The sequence below is a fragment of the Microtus ochrogaster genome, chromosome 18 (assembly GCF_000317375.1).
Source record: "Microtus ochrogaster isolate Prairie Vole_2 chromosome 18, MicOch1.0, whole genome shotgun sequence".
In the NCBI taxonomy this organism is placed as follows: Eukaryota; Metazoa; Chordata; class Mammalia; order Rodentia; family Cricetidae; genus Microtus; species Microtus ochrogaster.
Window position 1 is genome coordinate 50,781,583 of NC_022020.1, and position 21,356 is coordinate 50,802,938.

At 48.3% G+C, this 21,356-nt stretch overlaps 1 protein-coding gene across 1 annotated transcript in view; it reads right to left on the reverse strand.

The window, feature by feature from the left end:
* Alpk2 (alpha kinase 2) overlaps positions 1-21,356 on the reverse strand; it is a 104,820-nt gene that overhangs the window by 32,538 nt on the left and 50,926 nt on the right. Inside the window, exon 5 of the mRNA XM_026783307.1 lies at positions 328-3,589. Coding sequence (XP_026639108.1) covers positions 328-3,589 — 3,262 coding nt within the window. The remainder of the gene's footprint in view (positions 1-327; positions 3,590-21,356) is intronic.

Genomic DNA, 21,356 nt, shown 5'->3' on the forward strand with positions numbered 1-21,356 from the left:
TCGCCACATCCCCCTCCATCAAACGCACCAGCAGGCAGCCTTGATGAGGGGTTCTCTGGTGTGCATCTCCTCTCAAGTCACCTGGGGACTGGGTACAAGTGCAGGTTTTTAAGGACGCCCCCGCCCAACATCAGGAACTGTATTGGTGCTCAGAATCCTGCGTTTGAACAAGCTTGCCAGAGAAATGATGCCTGCCTGCTCAAGTTTGAGAACCTTGGTCACAGCCGTGACATCCACACCCACCCACCGGACGCTCACCTGAACTGACAGGGACAGAGGAGGCTCATGCCTAGCCCTTCAACAATGCTAAAAGCAGCAAGGCCTCACCTTTGCCTTCCGCTTTGCAAGGGACCTTTTGGGAGTCTTTTTTCTCATCAGTGTGGGACAGGGACTTTTCAAACTTGGGCGTTTTCTTCAGAATGGAGTTCTTTCTCATATTTTCCCTCTCCTCCAGTCTGAGTCTCAGGGCTGCCACCCTGGAGAGAATTTTCTTCTTTACCCCTGCAGCCAAATGTCCACTCCCTGAGGCCTCTTGCTTTTTCTTGTCCTCCTCTGGCCCAGCCGTTGCTGATCGGGCCCCAGGTGCCTTGCTGGTCTGGGCCACCACGTGCTTCTGCTGTTCCTCTCTGGATTTTTCCCTGCTAGCCTGGGCGGAGCCCTTTTGACACAGGTCCTTAAGTAAGCCTTCAGGGGCTTTCTCTGACTCACAGTCTTCTGAAATGAAAGCCAAAGTCTTTGCTGGGGAGTGGGATGAGGTTAGAGGTTTGGTTTCCACAATCTGAATCTCCTCCGATTTCAGTTCCTCAACGCCACGGCTTATTGACAAGCGTGTGACGTTTCCTTTGAGAGATGAAGTACATGGTGTGTGTGTGAGATCACTTGAAGAGGGCACAGGTTTCCCACACTCACTCTCCATGGCTCCTTTTTCCTTCCACGTAGGAAGTACATCTTGGTGGTTTCTGGGCACAGACTCACCGTGAATGTGGCTTGTGGTGTCATTGGTCTCAACCTCAACAGGTGCAGGAGTCGCTCCTCTGAGACAACTAGAAAGAGATGTCATGGGGGAAAATAATTCGGCCTTGTCCTTTGTCACCTGCCCAGCCTCTCCTAGGCCTCGGTCACTGCCATCTTGGCTCATGTTGCAGACGCTTGGAATTCTTTGTCTTTCTTCACCAGGACATTGGGCTTGACAAAGGGCAGCCTGGGCCTCTGCTTTTGCCTTGTCAGCCTGACTTTGTTTGGCATCTGCCTTCTCTCTGTCTATGTGATTTTGGTTGATTGTGCTTTCATTTGGAATGATTTCCCCACTGTTCTGGGGATGGGGAACCTGCAGGGTGGCGGGTTGGATGTCTGCCCTCTGACGTGTGTATCTGTCGGCGGATTCATTCCCTTCTGTGTTGGAGTGGGAGGGCTCTGGCTTCTCCGACCAGACACACTCCATCCCACGTCTGCCATCAATGGGATCCACAGAGGACTCCAGGATGCTAGGACCGTTCACAAACTGTCGAAAGAAGGCAGGGCCGCGTATCTTCCTCTCATTTCCTTCCTGGTCTTCATTCCTGGTTTCAACACTTTCTGTCTCCCCACTTCTGGAAGCCTCCAGTGGAGAGACTGTGACTTCCAACCCCGCTTCCTCAACAGGGTCTACGGACGACTCCAGGAGTCTGGGTTGGTCCAGACACTGGGAAGACAGACTGCTGTAATACGCGCATCTGGCTGGTGCCTCGCCTGCCCAGGCATCCCTGTTAGCACCTGCTCTTAGGATGTCAGACAGAGCCCAGCTCCTATTAGGGGCAGTGAGACCAACTTCTGCCTCCTTGGACCCATAATGCATGGCTTGTTCTGGTTGCCAGGTTTCAAAATCAGGAGCTTCCAGAGTTATGATCTTCACTTTGCTGACCGCAGCCCAACTTCCTAGTCCTATGTCTTCTTTTTCTTCAAGGAGGATGTCAGGGAGAGATGGAGCATTGCTTAGTTCATGTGATGGAAGTTGCTTATCGTCTTCCATAGTCTTCTCAGCTGCCACTGAGACACTGGTCCTCGGGTCAGTGCTCTGCCCAATTTCTTCCCCGGAATCTGCTAGGGGGTGCTCGAAGGGTTCCGCTTTGACCTCCTGTTGCGTGCCAGGTATCGGGGGCAGATTTTCTTGGAAATCATTTGCAGAAAGAGAACGCTGGTGGGATGTGCACTGTTTTCTTTCACTTCCCTTTTCCTGAAAGTCCTCTTCAAGGCTTCCGCCGTGGTCTCCCTCCACTAGCTGGCTCTTATGCCCAGGCTGGTTATCAGTCTGAAAGGGAGCACTCCACAGATCCTGCCTCTCGGGCAGTAAGAAGTGGCCACAAGCTCCTGGAATACTGGGTGCTACGATAAACATCTCCCTGGTCATCTCACTAGTAGAGCTGCTTAAAGAACGGCCTGGCTGTATGTTGGAAAGAGATTCAAAATCATTTGCCTCTCGTGCCTCACATGAGGCCTGGTCATCACCATCAACAAGGTTGCTGTCCTCAAGAGCTGAAATGGTGTGACAACTGATGGTGTGGACGCTGGTGGCATCAGCTAATGTGTCCTCCTCGGTCTCCCTGGTCACCTGATGGCAATCAACACTAGCAGCTGATTCTGCTGATGGCTCTCTTGGGCATCCCCCGACTGAACTGTAATCAGGAAGCGTGTCTATGGCACCTGGAACACTGAGATTGGCGCTTTTACAGCCTCCTTTGCTAACATCCGCAAAGGAGCCATTCTCACCAAGAGGCTGTGTCTCACCAAGCCCCCCGAAGTCGTAGAGGTCTGCGGAAGAGAAGATGGAGGGAGAAGTCCCCAGGTCAGATGGCGTTTCCCCCACAGCATCTCCGCTGGCCTCCTGCCATGTGTCCCCGGTGAAGGCACCGCTAGAAAGTGGGGACTCGGCTGCTTTTCCGTTCCTGCTGCTCTCATACGTAGACTGGGGAGACTCAGAACCTTGTGTCTGAAGAACAGCCAGTGCCTTGTCAGTAGAACATAAATCACATTCTTTGCTTTGCCCTTCTGTCGGTTCCAAGTCCCCAGGGCAAATGTCTTCCGGCAAATATTTATCAGCTGGTGCTCCAACGGGAAGATCCATGGTATCATAACATGTTTCTTGGTCACCGGCTTCAAAACACCCAGTCACACATGCAGCTTCTCTGCCCCTTGCCCCACTGCCCACGTTTTCCAAGGTGAGGGAGGGAGCAGAGGACTGAGAGAAATGAGCCTCTGGCTCCTGGCAGTGGGCACTGTCACCTGGAGGGAGAGGAAGATGCCATGAGGAGGGAACCTGGGGCACTTCCTCGTCGTTGCCTTCTGGGGTACTCCATTCATGCGCTCGTTCTGCCCAGAGAGCACCAGGCCTGTGGCCTTCTCTGCTTTGTCTGGCTTCCTGTTGGAGCCCCTGAGGAATGACTTCCAGGTCCAGGTGTTGGGCCAATGATGCATTCTCCTGGTTGATCTCACTCAAGTTGGAGACAACATGTGTTGTGGTCCCGGTGAATGAAGACTCCTCCCCAGCAGGCAGGGAGAAAGCTGGCATCTGCTCGAGATCACTTCTCTCCCCGGTGGTTTCCTGGATTTGCAGCTGGAAAAAGGGAAAGTGGTATTAATAGGATGTTCCTGAGAAAGGCCACATAGGATTTATCTGCAGCCCCAGGGGTGCTAATCCTTGACAACCTTCACAAACGACAAGGCCCATAGCAAAAATGGCTGAAATCAGAACATTAATCCCCAAACTCCCTCTGGCTAGTAGACACTTCCCAGGAAACTGCAAATTTAAACCACTCTAATCCAGGGGGACTCGTGCCCAGTCTCACCACGAGAAGCAAAAAGCCTCCTGGCAATCATCATGAGTTTAGTGATTTCCCCCTCTCCCTGAGGAAGAAAGATGGAAATAAAGGGAACGCTAAGCTAGTTTGGAACAAATCACAGCAAGACCTGTGGGCATCTCTCTTGAGCGATGACTTTCACGTCACCATTACAAATGATACCAACACTGCTCACAAAGCAGCTATGGGCAACTTTTGTCCCCCAAATAGCACAGCTTCCCAATTAATAACTGTTACTGAAAGGCAGAGAGAAAGAGCGAGTCGGATATGGTGGTAGTCCATGTCTATTATGTTAGTACTCGTGGGGCCAAGGCAGGAGGCTCACTTGATCTCAGAAGTTCAAGACCAACCTGGGCAACACAGTGAGATTCCCGTTCCAAAAGTACATGCATGCATGCGAAGGCGGTGAGAAAAGCCTGTTCCTCTAAAGGATTCTGAAGTGTAGAATCCTTCCCTTTCCCCAGAACTTCAGAAAATAAAGCTGGAAAAGAGTAGAGCGAGGCCTGTCCCTGAAGCCCGCCTCCAGTGGAGCAAAGGAGATTCAATTGGCCACCTGCACTGCCAATCATGTCTGACCCAGACCAGATTGAAAATTCTGAACTTTTCATTCAGGCTTTGGGGCAAGAAACCACCTTCTCCAGAAGTAGGAGATGATTGTGTAAGTTGTTTGGAGAACGGGAAGGGGAAAGAAAGAAGGAGGGGGCTAGAGAGGGGCAGGGGGGAGGGGAAGGGAAAACTAAACACTGAGCCCAGCCCAGCACTGTCTGAATGATGTGTGATTCTAGCTATTACTTAAGGAGAAAGAAAACTCTTGGCCATGTTTTTGTCTCTTGAAACTTTTAGCCTTTTGACCATTTCGGTCAGCTAAGAGGAGCAGAGGTAATTCTTGGGGAGCCCCTCCATCTTCGCCCCGGGGACTCTTGCTTTGTAGGGCCCTACTTCAATGAGCAGAGACAGAGAGCAGTCACTCTCCCAGCCTGCAATAAGGTGAGCCTGAAATGCTCATTGCCACAGGAAGTTCCAATCCAGAGGCTTATCGGTTAATTCCTGCACCTACTGCCAGCGGGAAGTGGGACAAAGCTCACCACACCTTTCCCCAGGCCCCTGGGGTGCTCTCTGCCTACCAGTGATTTCTCCCTTGTTTTCTTTTAAGCTTCTCCTGTGTCCAGTGAACTTGGATCTCATTGACATGAAAGTACAAACTGCATAAGAAGAAATTTATTATTGAGCTTCATAAGGATTAAGACTATTTACTGATCCAACCAATAGTCATTGAGTGCCTCCAACATACTAAGAAGTGGTCCAGGCAAGGACGTGTCTTTAGTGAGTGCCCATTCTATGTGTGATCATGGCACACAGAGTAGAAAGCACACAATAGACATTCTGTGACTGTTTGCTGAAAGAAAGAATAAGGGAATTAAAAATGTACCAAAGGGGGCTACTGTGGCTCAAGGTCACCTGCAAAACCCCTAACTCTGCAAGAGTTTACCTTTGAGCTTAGGGACAGCCTTACTGTGAAGGAGACTTTCGTCAGGTTTCCACTTGCAATCCCTGGATTCGATAGGGGGAGTCAGGAGAATCAGGAAGAGTTTGAGGCCAGCCTGGGCCACATGCCTGTCCATCTCAGAGAGGGAGAAAGGCAGGCCAAGAGGCTCTAACCATAAACATCGTTCATTCGAATACCGGTGTTTCGAAAAAGAGAGTTCTTCCTGCTTCTGCCAGTCGTGATGGTACACACTGGTAGGATATTCTTTAGGATATTTACTCTTTTTCTAAATACTTTTTAAAAAAAATCATCATATTAAGATAGAACATTGAAAATAGCAAAAGTAGTTTGGAGGAAGTGAGGAGCGCACACTTCATAAAGGTGTGCGAATTTTCATAACAGATGAAGTGCTGTGCCTGTGAACTAGCCATGGGCAACCTTTGCCCCTCAACCCACTGGGATGGTTTCCCCCCTGGGCCTGAGAACCTACGTATGAAGAGTATTCTTTTCATCTGCTCTTTTGGCTCAGATTTTTTGTAAAGATATATGGCCAAAACTATCAAGTTATTAAGCACAGAAAGTTTGGCAGCTTCTGGCCAGAAAGGAGAACTTTAGAGACCTCCCTGTGAAAATACCACACCTTCCTCTTGGGCCTCTGTTCTGCCTGAACTCCCATGACCCATGTACCTACCCACCCATGTCCCTTCCCACACAGATCTCTCCGACTCATGCCCCTTCTCATTTATGTCTCCCCGCTCATCCGCCCTCCATGGCCTCCACCCATGTTCCCCATACATATCCCCCATCGTGTGCCACGTCCATGTTCCTCCCATGTCTCCCCCACCCACAACAGTCCTTTATTTTAAGGTCTTGCTATCATCATAGACTCATTAGTACCAATGGACATTCTAGAAGTAGCTGCTGTGTAAATAATTAATTGCCCAGCACTTGGGAGGCAGAGGCAAGCAGATCTCTGTGAGTTCAAGGCCAGCCTGGTCTACAAGAGCTAATTCCAGGACAGTTCTCCCAAAACTACAGAGAAACCCTGTATTAAAAAACAAAAAACAAAAACAAACAAATTAGTTGCCCAACATCATGCAATTTCTTCCAAAGGACTCCATTTAAATCGTCTATCCTTACTCCTGCCTGGACGACTACTACATCAACAGAGCAATAGGCTTAATGGCGTAGGAGGGTCTTCTTTCTATGTGTTGCTTTCATTGGTTAAATAAAGAGACTGCCTTGGCCTTTTGATAGGACAGCAGCTTAGATAGGTGGAGTAGACAGAACAGAATGCTGGGAGAAAGGAGGCAGAGACAGAGAGAGCCACCTGCCATGACGCTGCCAGGTCAGACACGCTGAATCTTTCCCGGTAAGCCACGAGCTCGTGGTGACATACAGATTATTAGAAATGGGCTGAATCAAGATGTGAGAGTTAGCTAATAAGAGGCTAGGACTAATGGGTCAGGCAGTGTTTAAATGAATACAATTTGTGTGTTGTTATTTAGGGGTATAAGCTAGCCAGGCAGCTGGGAGCTGGGCAGCGGAAAGCGGCCAGCCGCTCGCTCCTTTTACAACAGGCTTACTCTAAAAGGAAATGCATATCTGGAGCCGACCTTGTGGAACTAGCCTGCAATCCAAGTTATGAAAGAGACTGAGACAGAAAGTTCATAAGTTCAACACCAGTGTTAGGCTACATAGTGAGGTTCAGGCCTGGGCAACTTCATCCTGTTCAAAACAAAAGGTAAAAGAGAGAGTCTGGGATTCAGGGTGGTGAGGGTAGGGGTTCAAGCCCCAGGACTGCATAAACGAGCTGATGCCTGAGAGAACGGGACAAGGACGTCCCAGTTCAGCTGGCCCTGATTCCCACCTGTGCTGCAGCACCCTTGATGTTTAGGTAGCTAGTCCTAAGGCTGTGTGCTCATTCCTTCCCTAGCTGGTTTTGAAATAGAACCCTTCTGGGGATGGGGACAGTTCAGGGGTTTAGAGCACTTCCAGGGGATCCAAGTTCAGTTCCCAGAACTCATGTCAGGTGGTTCACACCAAGTGTAACTCCAGCTCCGGGTAATTAATGGCTGTTCTGACCTCTGCAGGGTCTCACACACATAGGGTACGTACACACACGTACACACACACACGATGAAAGAGAGAGAGAAATACACATACATAAATAAAAATTAATCTTGGCGCTGGGGAGATGGGAACCAGTTAAGAGCACTTGCGGCTCCTGTGGAGGAGTCAGGTTCAGTTCCCAGCAGCCATATCAGGTGGCTCCTGGCCCTCAGGTGGCAAGTCTTTATATAAATTCCTTATCTGACGAGCACATAATGGACAGCTACTGAACCCAGATGCTCTGAGTACCTGAGGAACCTTAGTGAGCACAGAAAATCGTGGGACTTCGTAAGTTAATTCCAGGCTGCAAACTGTATGATGGCCACACCTCTGATGTGAAATCCTGGGAGGTGCACCATGGATTCTTCGCCACTCGTGGCTGATGACCACACTGACAGAGAAATGGGCAATCTGTACCGAGCCTGGCGCTGAAGACCTATAATCCCTGCTAGGAAGAAGGTGGAAATCTGTGAGATTCTTCTGAGGGTTGAGCCTTAATGGTCCACTCCCCGTTTCTTCTAAGGCGTGGAGTTATCAGTTCTGAGAGAAAGATGGGGCCCGTCTCATTCAGAGGCCAGCTCTCAGAGAGGAAAACCACAGGCTCACACCCTGTCGGTGGGTCAGACCTTTCTTAGCTGTCATTAGGAAAGGAGCCCAGTGAATGAAAATCCACTGCTCACTGCATCTGTTATTGCATGGATGGGGTATTGAAAACTCTGGGCTAGAGAGGGAGAGCTGTTATATAATAAAGTTGTTCTCCTTTGGATAAAAACAAAGAGTGTTTATGGTTGGCTGGGCGCACACCTTTAATCCCAGCACTTGGGAGGCAGAGGCAGGTGGATCTCTGTGATTTCGAGGCCGACCAGTCTGGTCTACAACGTGAGTTCCAGGACGACCAGGGGCTGTCAAGAAAGAAACCTTGTATGGAAACAAAACAAAACAAAACAAAAGGAGAGTGTTCACGGCTGAAGGAGGAAGCTCCTGTCACGGTCTTCTGTGACAGGGTGCCCAGAAGCCTGCATTAGCTCTAACTTAATCCACTACGCCACACAAGACCCCAGGTAACCACTTTAGCCATTCTGACCCACTGTCTCTTCCTCTAAGGCCAGCCACATGCACGTCAGCACCATCCTGTCAGCTGCCTGGCAGGTTGCCTAGTACCCAGAAGACACTGACATTTGTTTCCCTTGTTCTGGGTAAAAAAAATTTAAAAAAAAAAGCAGATAAGGCAAAGAGGAAATGGAACAGCCCCTGTGAATAGAGCCCTGAGCTCTACAAAGGCCTCCTCACTTGTTCTGAAAATAATCGTGAAGTCAGATGTTCTTGCCTCTATTAACTCGTAGGTGGATAGCCTGACTCCCACCAGGAGATGGAAGCATACAGTGAGCCCTGTAAGGGAGATATGATGCAAAGGGTTCTTAGCTATGATGGAAGAACACTAGAAGATGGAAGGAAACTCTCTGGTGTCCTAGCATGCAGGAAGTGACAGAGGAGGACAAGCGTGCATGGGATTCAGTCCTACGTGGAGATGGTCAGGCCACCAGGTAGCACAGAAGTTCATTGGATTAGCCAGGCCAGAGCAGGAATGGAATCACTGGGAAAGCAACAAACAACTCTTCCAAGTTAAAGCAGGCACCAGGGATCACATGAAGTGGCATGCGTGTGCAGTGGAGTTCAGGCCCTGGCGAGCATGGAGACAGAGGCCTCAGACCAGGTGGGCCATGAGTGGCAGTTGGGGAATCTTCAGAATGATCTGTCTCTCTGTGTGTGCACTCGTCTCTGGCGGCTATGTATGGCCTCTGAGGGTGCCATGTCTTGTTACAGCCATGAGGCCTTTGGGATGGACCATTTAGGACCCCAAATCCCAAACAGAGCCGGCCACAGGAAGGTCATCATTAGGCTAATCCCAGTTGTGGATGGACCAGGTATTGGACCCATAGCTGGACAGACTCGGTGATGAATACATCAGCTATGCCACTCCTGTGGAGCGACATCCCCTTCTTCCTCAACTTCCTCATCTCTGCTGAGAGAGCCTAACGCTGTGCTCACTTAAGAGGAGATGGATTGACTTCCACTACCATGGACCATGTAGTGAAGGACACAGTGGGAGCTGAGAAGTGCTGGGGAGGACACAAGAGCTCAGCAATGCTCAGGGGTCAGAAACCTCCCACAGGGTCCCAGAGTCAATGCTGCAGCCAGGCCCTAAAGCCGTGTTTGTCTGGATACTGAACCCTTACCAAGTCAGCTTTGCTTTTCCTCCAGCTGATAGAGATCAAACCCAGAGCCTAGCACCACTTCACCTTCAGCCCCCAACACAGCTTTCCTTTTTCTAACCTCCCCTAGTCTCCTTCCCTTCCTCTCCCCTCCTCTCCCTCTCCATGTTCTCCTCTCCTCTATTCCCCTCCTCTCTTCTCCTCTCCCTCCCCTCCTTCCCTTGTCCTCTCCTCTCTTCTCCTTCCCTCTCCTCCCTTCCCTCCTCTCCCCTCTCCCTCTCCTTTCTTTTGATTTCTTGCTTTGATACAGAGTCTCTTGTAGCTCAGACTGACCTTGAACTTGCTATATAACCAAAGAGGTTCTTAAATTCCTAATCCTCCTGCCTCTGCCTCCCAGGAGTTGTGATTACCACCATGCCTGGCTAAACCCAGATTTCCTTATCGCAGAGTTGTAACAAGCCATCCACACTAAAGGCTGGAAACACCCTTAATATAAACCCAGAACTCCTGAGTTCTGAGATACTAAGACACCACAAAGGTCCTTCTGACATGAAGCAAGGCTAGAAGACTTGTCTTCCCCTCCATGGGTAAGAGCAGGAACTCTTGTTAGTCACTCCTGAGTCTCAGGGTCTAACATACAGAAGGGGCACAAGCAGCTCGACTGAAGGCACGAACAGATGACTCCACACAAGGAGAGAAAACTGGCAAAGTAAAATTAGAAGCACTGCCAATCCCCTTTGAAAGAAAAATTATGCTTGAAAATTTAAAGCTCTTTCCACTGGAAACCCTTCCCAAACACATTGCTTTCTCTTGTTTGCCTTAACCAAATCCTGCCTCCTGAGTATGCCCGCCATGGTCTCATGGGAAGAGTGCCACCTCTTTGTCCACAGCATGATGTTCGAGGCCATGCTCCCCATTGTTTACAACACTGCCCCAGATTCCAGCAAAGGGCATGATGCTAATTTGAGTCTCTAACAACAGAAAGCATGAGGCAAGATCCCTGCTCTCAAATATCTTATAATCCAGAGGCACAGATGTGCACGGAAAAGAAAATGTTTCTTGACAAGTTGTGCTAATGGCAGAATGGAAGGGACAGCACTTCTGGGGGCTGGGAGAGGGGATTGAGCCCTGAACTCTCATCTTCCTCTAGTGACAATTCCTACAGTACAAAAAGCACTGCTTGTGCCACTGGTCTGTATGTATCTATGCTGACAAAGTCCCTGCACACCTCTGTGCGCTTGAAGGGATTTTCTGTCCTCAGCAGCGGCAGGCATGGTAACTACGGGCTGACTAACACCACAATATCTCCAATCCCTTCCTCTCTTGCCACTTCCAACCATGGAGACCGGGAAGCCCTATACCCTCCCAGACTCCTACATTGCCTGATGGGACTCAGAGGTCAGTCTGTCTAATCAGATATACGGAGAATCTCACCAAAGGACCTCTGCATAAGTTTTGCTTTCCTTCTGTAAAGTATTATGTTAGTCCTTTGTCTATGGCCATAAAAAATACTTAGGACTGGTCATTTATGAAGCTTATTTGGCTTCTGGTTCTGGAGTCTGAGAAGGCCAAGAGTGTGTGGTACCAGCATCTACCTAGAACCTGTGGAGAGACTTCTCGTGCATCCCAACATGGCAGAGGGCATCGTGTTATCAAGATACAGCAAGCGTGTCTCTTTCTGCTCTCTACAGTCTCAGGACCTCATCAGTTAGAATGACTTCCCCACAGCCACCACCTCCAAATACTGCAGCAAGCAAATGAATTTGAGGATTAGCTTTCCCAGTCCTGAACTCTAGACAGACACATCCAAAGCGCAACAGTTACAAATGCTGGCAGGAACTTTGTTTCTTCTTCCCCTTTCCTTAATCAAAATAGGAAACCTATTACCATAGCTGTAATATAATATAAACCCAGTCCTGGGATGACCAGCAGGAAAAGCGATGACTGGCAAGTGGGACAAGAAGAGAGAGAGAACTGGGGGTCTTATGGACCGGAACAACATGGATACCTTCTGCTCCTGGACTTCTTGTAATAAACAGGGTCCTTATGTCTAGGTTGCTGTTAGTCTGTTGACAGCGAAAACCTCCTGACGGGTGTGGGGACGATATTTTATTGAGGGATGAACTGCATGTGAGCTTCACCCCATAGGCCTCCAGAGGCTCCAGGCAGCCCCTGGTAGAGATTAACTGGAAGGATAGAGTCACAAAGGGCAAGAGGTGTGGCTCCCAGGAAGAGAACTCAAGGGCCTGGTAGAGATGCCAAGGGATCAAAAGGGCCCAAGGCAAGGTGAACTTGAGGTAGAGTCAGGGAGGAGGAATGGAGAAATATGAGAAGAAGACAGATCATCAGGCCTCTGGAAGCCAAATACACCACCCAGGGCCAGGAGAACCAAGCCCCTAGGGCACTTGCTTTATCCGGGCAACACTGAGAAGCACCAGCGTGTCCTACCATGTCCTACTTCAAGTTCCTTTTTTATTCTTCTCTTAGCGTGCATTTAATGTTCTGTCCTTACCTGGATTCGGTCCAAATAGCACCATGTCCTCCAGGGCTGTCTACACACCATCAATTTCTCCCGTGGTTCCAGGAATCTTTAAATGAGACTACCCCCAGCTCCCCTACCCAGCTCACTATGGCCTCACCACTGGCCCAGTGTCATTAGACCATTTGTCATCTGGTAGGTCAAATCCATACCACAGAGGGCTGCAAAACTGAAAATAGACAGCCCAGTCCCAAGCCAAAGAAAGCTTAAAGGCAAAGAAGAATGTTTCAAGACCTTGGGTTTATTTTTAGGTAGTGCCTGTTTGCCCAGAAAGAGGCTTCACTTAAAGACTTTGAATGCTAAAGTCGTACACAGTGGCACGGAGGTCACTATCTTATGTGAGGCTGTCAAAAACCCTCAGCCCTGAAATGAGATCCCAAAAGCTCTAGTCCCTTTCATGGCCTTTCTTCACTCCTCTACCCCGGGAGACAAATCTCCAGGCAGATGGTATTTACTAGTCCAGTCTTGACTTCTTGGGAGAGCTAGAGAGTTTGTAAAGTACCGCTGGATCTCCTGTTGGGAGAGAAGGGGGTTTCTGAGGCTCACATGTATTTCCTCGAATTGTAGCATTCTGCATGTGCAGTGGGGTCTTTGCCTGTGAATGCAGTGTGGGCGTGAGGCACTGCAAATCAAACCAGCAGCTTTCTGTATTAAGGGTGCTTCTTCCATGATATGTTGTGAGTGGCGTGAGGAGCACTTGTACTGCTGATCACTAAGCCCCGTACAGCCCTCAACACACACAGACTCTCTGCTAAATGCCTTAATCCAGGCGATGTTGATAAAATGGTACATAAAGGCAGGACTTGAGGGCCTTGGATTGTGTATCATCAGGAGACATGTACACCTTTCCCAAGAGAGAAGATGAAGAAGAGGAAGTAAGCAATCTCATTTAGGGTGAGTCAGTAAAGTATTGTGCTGCAGAGGGGAGTAAAGTGCTTTGTGAAAGAGGGAGGATCAGAGTTCGGATCCCCCATCACCCACACAAAAGACAAGTGAGCACAGAGTCTTGCCTATAATCCCAGAACTCAGAAGGAGGAGACAGGGACACTAGGGTCAAGATGGCTCTTAGCCAGTTTGGTGAGAGACTCTGTAATAGTACATAAAATGGGGAGTGACAGAGAAAGACACTGACCTCTGACCTCCACACTTGATTACACATGGGCATGCACTTCCACACATATGTGGGCCCACACACATTTGAAATGCATACACACATGTACACACACATGCAACAGGAAAGGGAAGGAAAGAAAAGCCATTGTCTTCCTTTCTTGGTTATGCTGCATCTGGAGTTCACTGTAAGACAAGAGGGTGAGCCTTCCACAAAGCATGCAGGATAAACACAAGCATGCAGGACGATGGGGCCAACTACACACCGCACTTCTGAACAGTCAGAATCTGGGTTTGGTTTGTTTTTCTTATGTCTGGAAGGGAACAGGACTTGGATGAGGAGGTGAAAGGAAAGTAGAGCAGGGCAATGGAAAAAGGATTGGAGCTCAGAACTCGGAACCCCCTGTTTCGTCCTGGACCTGCTGGCACAAGGAAAGATCAACATGATCTCTGAGTCTATTTTTCCTCTGGGTGACAGCAGTTTTAGTGTCTTGTGCCCTGCTGGTAGGCAGACAACAAATTGTACTAGAGGTTCCCCTTTTGCTTCTAGACCTAATCTCTTTCTGCCACTCTAAGGAATGCAACCCGGTACTCATCCAGGAATGAGTGACTGGGGCCCAGAGCTGTACCTGGGAAAGCTTGGGGGCCGTAGCAGGGATGAGCACCAGGCAGGTACCTCATGATTTCTAGATCTGCCTTTTCCCTCTGCTTCTCCTCCCTCCGTGCATCCGCAGCCTTGGCTCATCACTAATCTCTTTGGGCAGATGGTCTTAACGCTGGCCCTGCTGTGTTCTGGAGGCTGCAGGTCCAGAGCCAGTAAAAACTACCACAGTCACAGAATGGAAGCCCAGTGGCCATGGACCCCGGTTTTGTTTCCTCTTTGTGGGGTACAGACTGCTTTGAAAGCTCAAGGAAGTCATCGCTTGTCAGAAATTTTGGCTTTAATAAGATGGCCACATGCAATCTCAGAGGGCATCAGACCTCCTTGGTCCACAGGTCCCCTCCTACAGGGACAAAGGGCTCAGAACAAATCCAAGCTGTAGGCTACTAGCCTGGGTGAGTAGCATAGTAGTGTTTACTTCCCACAGGTCGAAACTTCATTGCAGATATGACACTGGATAGCGAGTGGAAAAACTAAATCTAACGCAGGTTCCAGGAGAATGTTTCCAAATCAAGAGCTCTTTACAGTTTCTAGAGCCTGAGCAAAATCAAAACCAAGGGAGTGACAATTACCGTACTACACTGACAATAATACCTTATACAGAGCAAGTTCTTGTAAACTTCAGAAACAGGAAACAGTTGTCACAGTTACTATGTGTGTGTTTCGCCGGCTCAGCGTGGGCTTCAAAGTGTACACTACAGATGCCACTCGGCACTTGGAAAATCTGAGTACAAACACAAATATTAGATAGGTTGCCTGCCGCGTGAGAAGAGGATGCAGGCTTGGGCTTGACACAATCCATATGTCTCCTTCATTGGGTCAACAGGAGAGTCATAGGCCCTCCTGTGTGGTTTTCTGACAAACAGGCCATGTCTCCTAAGGTAAGCCAGTCACAGCACGTGCGGTTCCTGGACAGGCAAAGATGAGCCTGACGATGTTCCCAGGTAGCTTTTTCCAGCAGACTTGGGGACACTGAAACCCTGGGGAAGGAGGACAGAATTTGGTGCCGGACACATGGCGGGTGCTGGAGAATGGTTCCAGATGGGTGAACAACCATCCAGTCTGATCTTGGTCTAGTATCTCTTTGCTGATAGAAGGAGGAAGGCTTGGTTTTTTTTTCCCCCTTTGCTTGCTCACTCACTGTTCTTCCATCCTCTTGAATCCCTGTTGAGACACTGATCTCCCTCTTGGGGAAAAAAAAATCCCCCTGGACTGCATGTCTTGATTAATGTGTATCTTCTGTGGAACCAGATTTCTTCATCACCGCTAATTTAGTGCTGGGTTTTCCTGGTTCTTAGAGGCCTAAGTTGAAGCCTTGTGCTCTCCTTTGGGTAGAGAGCATAGTAGGGACATTTTGTGCTGCTCTTTTTATCTTGTGAAGCACCGGCAATAGTCAAGGTTTCCAGCATATGGCACCACGAAGACATCAGAGCAGCGGCATCCCTCTGGCTTCATATACTGAGGATGGGTACCTTGGCATCAAGATGTGGATGGATTTGCAGTGTTACAAGGTGCATTTGAAGAGTTAGGGTTAAAACCCTTACACATGTGTTTGTTTAAGTAGAGTTCGTGTATACTAGATTTGCCTCAAGCTCGATGTGTAGCCAAGGATGGCCTTGAGCTTCTCACCAACCTGCCACCACTTTCTGAATGCTGGGATCACAGGCAGAAGCCGTCGTGTCTGTTTTTTTCAGTGTTAGAGATTCACCCAAGGCCTTGTGCATGCTACCCAATCACTGCTGAGCTGCATCCCCAGAGAGGACCAGAGAAGAGGTAATAACACTAAAAATTTAGAGGCCCTTTTACGTGGCCATCTAAACAAGCTGCCCCCCTTTGTAGAGGAAAAGACAGCTAATGATTCACAAAGAAGTTTCTGGGAAGCTGGTAAGTGGGGAAATACTTTGGAACAAAGAAGAAAGAAAAAGCACCTAGATGCCTTGAGCAAAAATCGAAGTGAAGTGTTGCTTGCGTGTGATAACTTGAACACCCTCACGCTTTATTTCTCAGAGGCATTCATATGTGTTCTCCCTTGATTTTATCTCTGGAACCAATCTTGCCTCCCTCATGGGTTCCCAATCACATGCAGGGATTTAATGGATGAATGAAAAATAACAAAAATTTCCCTCTAACTAAGCCTGCTTCTGATCTACTATCTCAGACACCCGTGGGGATGACTTTTAGCCTCCTACATGCTAGCCCTCTGCTACCCCTCCAGGAGGAGGCAGACATGTGGCTACCAGCTCCTGCGTTTCAGCAAGGAAGTAGGGGCAACTCTCCTGTCCTCACAGCATCCCTTAGCCTGTGCTAATGATTCTGATACCAAGACAAAGAAAGTCAAGACCCAGAGGTCCCTCAAAAAAATAAGAGAAAAAAAAAGGAAAGAAAGAAAGAAAGGAAGGAAAGAAAGAAAGAAAAAAGAAAGGAAGGAAGAAAAGAAAGAAATTTAGAAAACTGCAAGTACCAGAGCCCAGCTGGAGAGAGTATTGTCCTGCTTAATAAAGCCCAAAATCCAGCTTTTGGCCTGTTTGCTTCCTTCAGCACAGTCTCATTGTTTCTTCCTCCAATCGCCAATCCCATCTCTTCCCTCAGTGACCTTTGTGTCCTGAGCTGTGTTAGAAGAAGGTTCTAGAGGTGAAACTGGAGGGGGGGGAAGGGGAATCTAATCACCACCTCGTTACACCATTAGCAACTATATAGATCCCCAAAAGTTGCAGTAACACGTGACCACAGTGTGGTGTCTCTAAACAACATGCATTATTCTCTCTGTTCTGGAGGTTCTAGACTTGACAAGTCTAGAACCTCATCATCCCCAGGGCTGTGCTCCCTCTGCAGGTACTAAGGTACTAAGTAAAGATTCTCCTTGCCTCCTCGGGCCTCTATAACTCCCACAATCCTCTAGTTCCCTGACTTGTAGGTGCAATGCTCCAAACCCCACCTCTGTCTTCACATTCTCTCTGTGCCCCCTCCTGTTCTTGAAAAGATACAGTTCTGGCACACTCTAACCCAGTCTGACCTCATCTTGACGAGCAATACCTGCGAAGACCTTCTTGGTAACTAAAGTCTCCTTTTAAGATTTTAGGTAAATGTACACTTAGAGCAGACACTTCAACCCATTGCCATTCTCTTCGGAGCCAGCCGGCCCAACCACATCCATTTATCCATCCCTACCCTGCAGTGAAGCTTTGTCACTTCATTGGGCGACATGAGCTTGAGAAAAAGTCTAGAATGATATTCTAACAGCTGCTCTCCTCTAGCGGTGAGGCCTGGGTCTACAGACAGCACAGACTGTCTTGGAAGTAGAATCCAATCAACCAAAATTCTACCCCTTCTCGCCATCCTTGCCTCTAGCACAGCCTTCCAGAGCCTGAAATCAGCACCGGGCACTTCTGAGGTTCTTGTCAAGAGCTCCCCGTGCCCATGCTGAATGTTTCCCAGCTGCCAAGGGAGACAGAGAGTCCCACTAGTTTGTCCTCTGATTTCAACCCCAAAGCAGGAATCGAAGAGATGAAGAGCTAAGTGGTTCTTATGATGCTTATTTTCCGGTTCAACCCCATATACAGAATGGTAAATGTGAAAGCACTTGTTTTTAAACCAGCACTTAACAAAAAAAAAAAAAAAAAAAGCCCCAGATCTCAAGACAGTATCAAAATACCTGTGCTGACTCAGAAAGATAAAATTTCAAACATCAGCAGAAAGGGGAACTTACAGAATTTGCAATTTTACCTCCTACCCCAACTCTTACTCCCTTCCCCAGCTCGACAGATGTGGTGGCGGCAGTCAATTGGAGGGGGTGGGAACATGGCTTTTCATGTTTCTGTCTTGACTCTGGCTAGATTGAGCTCAAGCCAACCGATAGGGTAAACCCTGTGTGTGTTTGGACCTTCAACGATGAATCAGATTCAGAGTCTGTCTCCAGATAGCTCACAGAAGAGCATCCCGGCTGAGGAAGCCCTTGAGTGGACTATAGACGTGGGTTCACCAGGATGGAAATGACATAGGATGGGGAAAATTCATCCTAGTTCTGGGAAAACGGTTGCATGTGTAGGGGGAGATGCAGAGCAGGTTAATCTCCTGACTACACATTTACCAGTTCCTTTATTTCACAAATACACGCTGGAAGCCCTGTATGCTCCAGGCATGGCCCTAGTGTATCAGCTACTTTTCTGGTTGCTGCAACAAAATACTCAGCAGAGGTAGCCTACGGTGGAAGGGTTTATTCTGGCCACACAGTTTGGGGATGCAGTCCATCATGGTGGGAAAGTCATGCAGGAGGTTGAAGCGTCTGGTCATGTTGCATCCAGAGTTAGGAAGACGGCGGCGATAAATGTTTGCACTCAGCTAGTCTTCTCTTATTTACATTTACAGGGCAGAGCCTAGGGGATGACACCGCCCTCCTTCAGAGTGGCATTTCCACCTCAACCCTTTCAAGAGAATCCTTCCAAGACGTGCTCAGAAGCTAACCTAATCAAACAGTACCTTCCAGGTGTGCCCAGAGGCTTGCCTCCTGGGTGTTGTAGAGCCTGTTAAGGTGACTGCCGATATTAAGCATATTAAATGTCACCAGGAAAATCGATGTTCTTGGAACTTACGTTCTGTCTCAGGAAGTAGCCGAGACTTAGGCTCAGCGGCTGTTCTCCGACAAGAATTATTGAAAGGAAAACTATGACAACGGCAGATAAGATGAGCCCGAGTACAGCTTTGTAGCTGGAGAGATGGGGGCACGGCTGAAACTGCGGTCCCCAAAAGCTACAGTGCTAACCCCTGGGACCTAACGTGAGCATGACCTGACTTGGAAACCAGTTTGCAGATGTAATCAGACAAAGGAAAGGTCACGCTGGAGTAGACTGGTCCCTAACCCAATGACTGGTGTCGTAAGGAGAGAGAAATCTGAGCCCACTCACACAGGAGGAAGAAGGCGGTGTAAGGATGGACACAGACACTGCAGCGATAAACTAGGAGCCATGGAGCACCAAGCACTGCCAGCAACCGAAAGAAGCTAGGAAGGAGCCATGTAGCGGTTTTTCCTCCTTTCCGGCTTTGTCGGCATCTGCAGGGGACATCATGAACAGCTGCTGCAGGACATGCCTGTGTCCTTAAGGTCTCCCTCTCTCCCCCATGGTTGGACTTGGCCTTGCTTACTAGTGCACCCCTAGCAATACAACCAGTTCTAACGCTCTTGAGTAGCCAAGAAGTATCTGTTGGATGAGGGAGGGTTAAAAAAAGAAGGAACATTTTGTCCAGAGACTTGAGAGGAGAGAGAAATCACTGTCCCAGGAGGAATAGAGAAATCACTGGCCTGGCAACTCAGAAGAAGATAAAGATGGGATGCCTTAGCTTCCGGCTTCCCAGAGCTTGCTGGGTGACACGGTAAAGGCCCTTTGAGGACATGGCTGCACGGTGCCTTGAAATATGGAGCATTTTGGAGCAGCATTCAAAGAGCTGGAGCCAGAAGTCCTGCAGACACATGGGCCAGGACAAAGGTCACCCCCCCCCATCAGTGACCCCAGCATACCCACAGCTCATGGACAGTGCTTATGCATCTTGCCATGGTCCGTGGGTAAGAGGATCAATAATAAACTCGGGTGACTTTCTTTGGAATCTACAGAGGGTGTGTGGCTCGAACGGTCCTTCAACCCACTTACACCTAAGTTTCACTCAGTGTTTTCCAGTGACTTCTGTGTGGTTTGCTGTAAAGCTGCCTGAATTGCCTTTGTTAATTATTTGACTGTACCTAGAGGAGCAAGGTAGAACCATACAGCTGTTGTGCACATGTGGGAGGTAAGGGAAGCTTTGGGGATAGTGGCTTCTGTGGGTGCTGTGTGGGGTGGCCAAAAGCATTTGGACAGAGCCGTGTGTCTCTTGTCAGCAGCTGACTGGCTTTCTTCCCATTCTTTAGATCATAAAGGCCCTACCAGTTTCTATCCCGACCTTCCCAATATTATTATTTCTATGCACATCACATTCAAGTTTAACTGGCCCTTGCCTTCCATTAAGTCTCTAACCTGAGCATTCTTTATAGATATAGCTAATTCCATTAGACAGTGTTCAGTAAACACTGTCTAGGGTCAAGCTTCTTCTTATAAATTCTCCTTAGCAATTAGGTCTACTTAGTGTGTGGATCTGGAAGCATGAACCACTACTGTTTTAGATGTGTGTTCAAATTCACATTTTTTACTATTATAGCAGTCAACACAGATTAAGGTGATGGCAGATGGCATCTGGGTACCCGCAATGCTCACATGCAAACATTTCTTGTCCTGTCTGGTTTTTCTGTTCCTTATTAACATGCAATACCACAAAAGATGAGCAGTGTGCAATATGGACCCATGGCAAGCTATCCCAGAGGAAGAAGTTGTCACTCAAATGAGGCTCTTTACCAACGTTACCCACTTATTTAAATGTTACTGTAGAGGCCTCCTACTCTCTGAAACTCCTCTCCAACCAGGAAGCATTCATTGTCACTTGTGACATTTGTCACCTGATGGGGAATTGTAGACTGGCGTTGTTTTGCACATTCCCAAACATGTGATGTACGTGGCCAGCACCACGACCTCTTTCATCACCCCGCCCTGAGTGCTTGCCTTGGGAATGGAGCCAGTCATTGGATTTATGGTTCTAACTATGAGGATTGTAGGCTTGGTTTTGTGTTTTTGTTTTTTGTTTGTTTGTTTTTGGTTTTTTGTTTGTTTTGTTACTTTTTTTTTTTTGAAACTAGTCAAATTCACTCAAATGAGTAATTAGGGCTGTGAAGCTGAACTGTCCCTGACAGGCTCGTATTTTTAAAGTGTTTTTCAGTAGATGGCAATATTTTGGGACCCTGTGGGTCTTTTATAAGATGGGTCCTGGCTGGTGAAAACAGATCACTAGGAACAGGCCTTTGAAAGCTTAGCCCATCCCCTGATTCTGGCCCTTTTCTACTTCCTGGTCCATGAATCACCCCTGGGTTTCTCCTTACTTTCTCCATCATAATCCACTGAAATCTTATTCAACAACAACAACAAAAAAAAAAAAAACCAAAAAACAAAATAAACCTCTCCTCCCTGACGTGATTTTCGTGGGGATACCATCACAGCAATGCAAAAGCAAACAGCACAGCATGCTTGCCCCCCCTCCCCAGCATGAGCACCTTACGGTGTGATACAGAAAGGAAGGGTACAAAGTGGCAAATATGTGCCCTCCTCCTCCCAAAAACCAAATTGTCGCCTTCACGAGAGAGGACCAAATTCATTGATGAGTTTTAGCTCCAAAGAGAGTCAAGGGTGTCAGACCTCAAATGGAATTGGGGATGCTATTTAAGTCAGTGGGAGACTAGGAAGGGGTCGTTCAAATCACAGAGCCTGGATAAGAGCAGGGTTTATCTCATGGGGCAGTTGAGATAATGAAGCGAGCTAACCCCAACAGA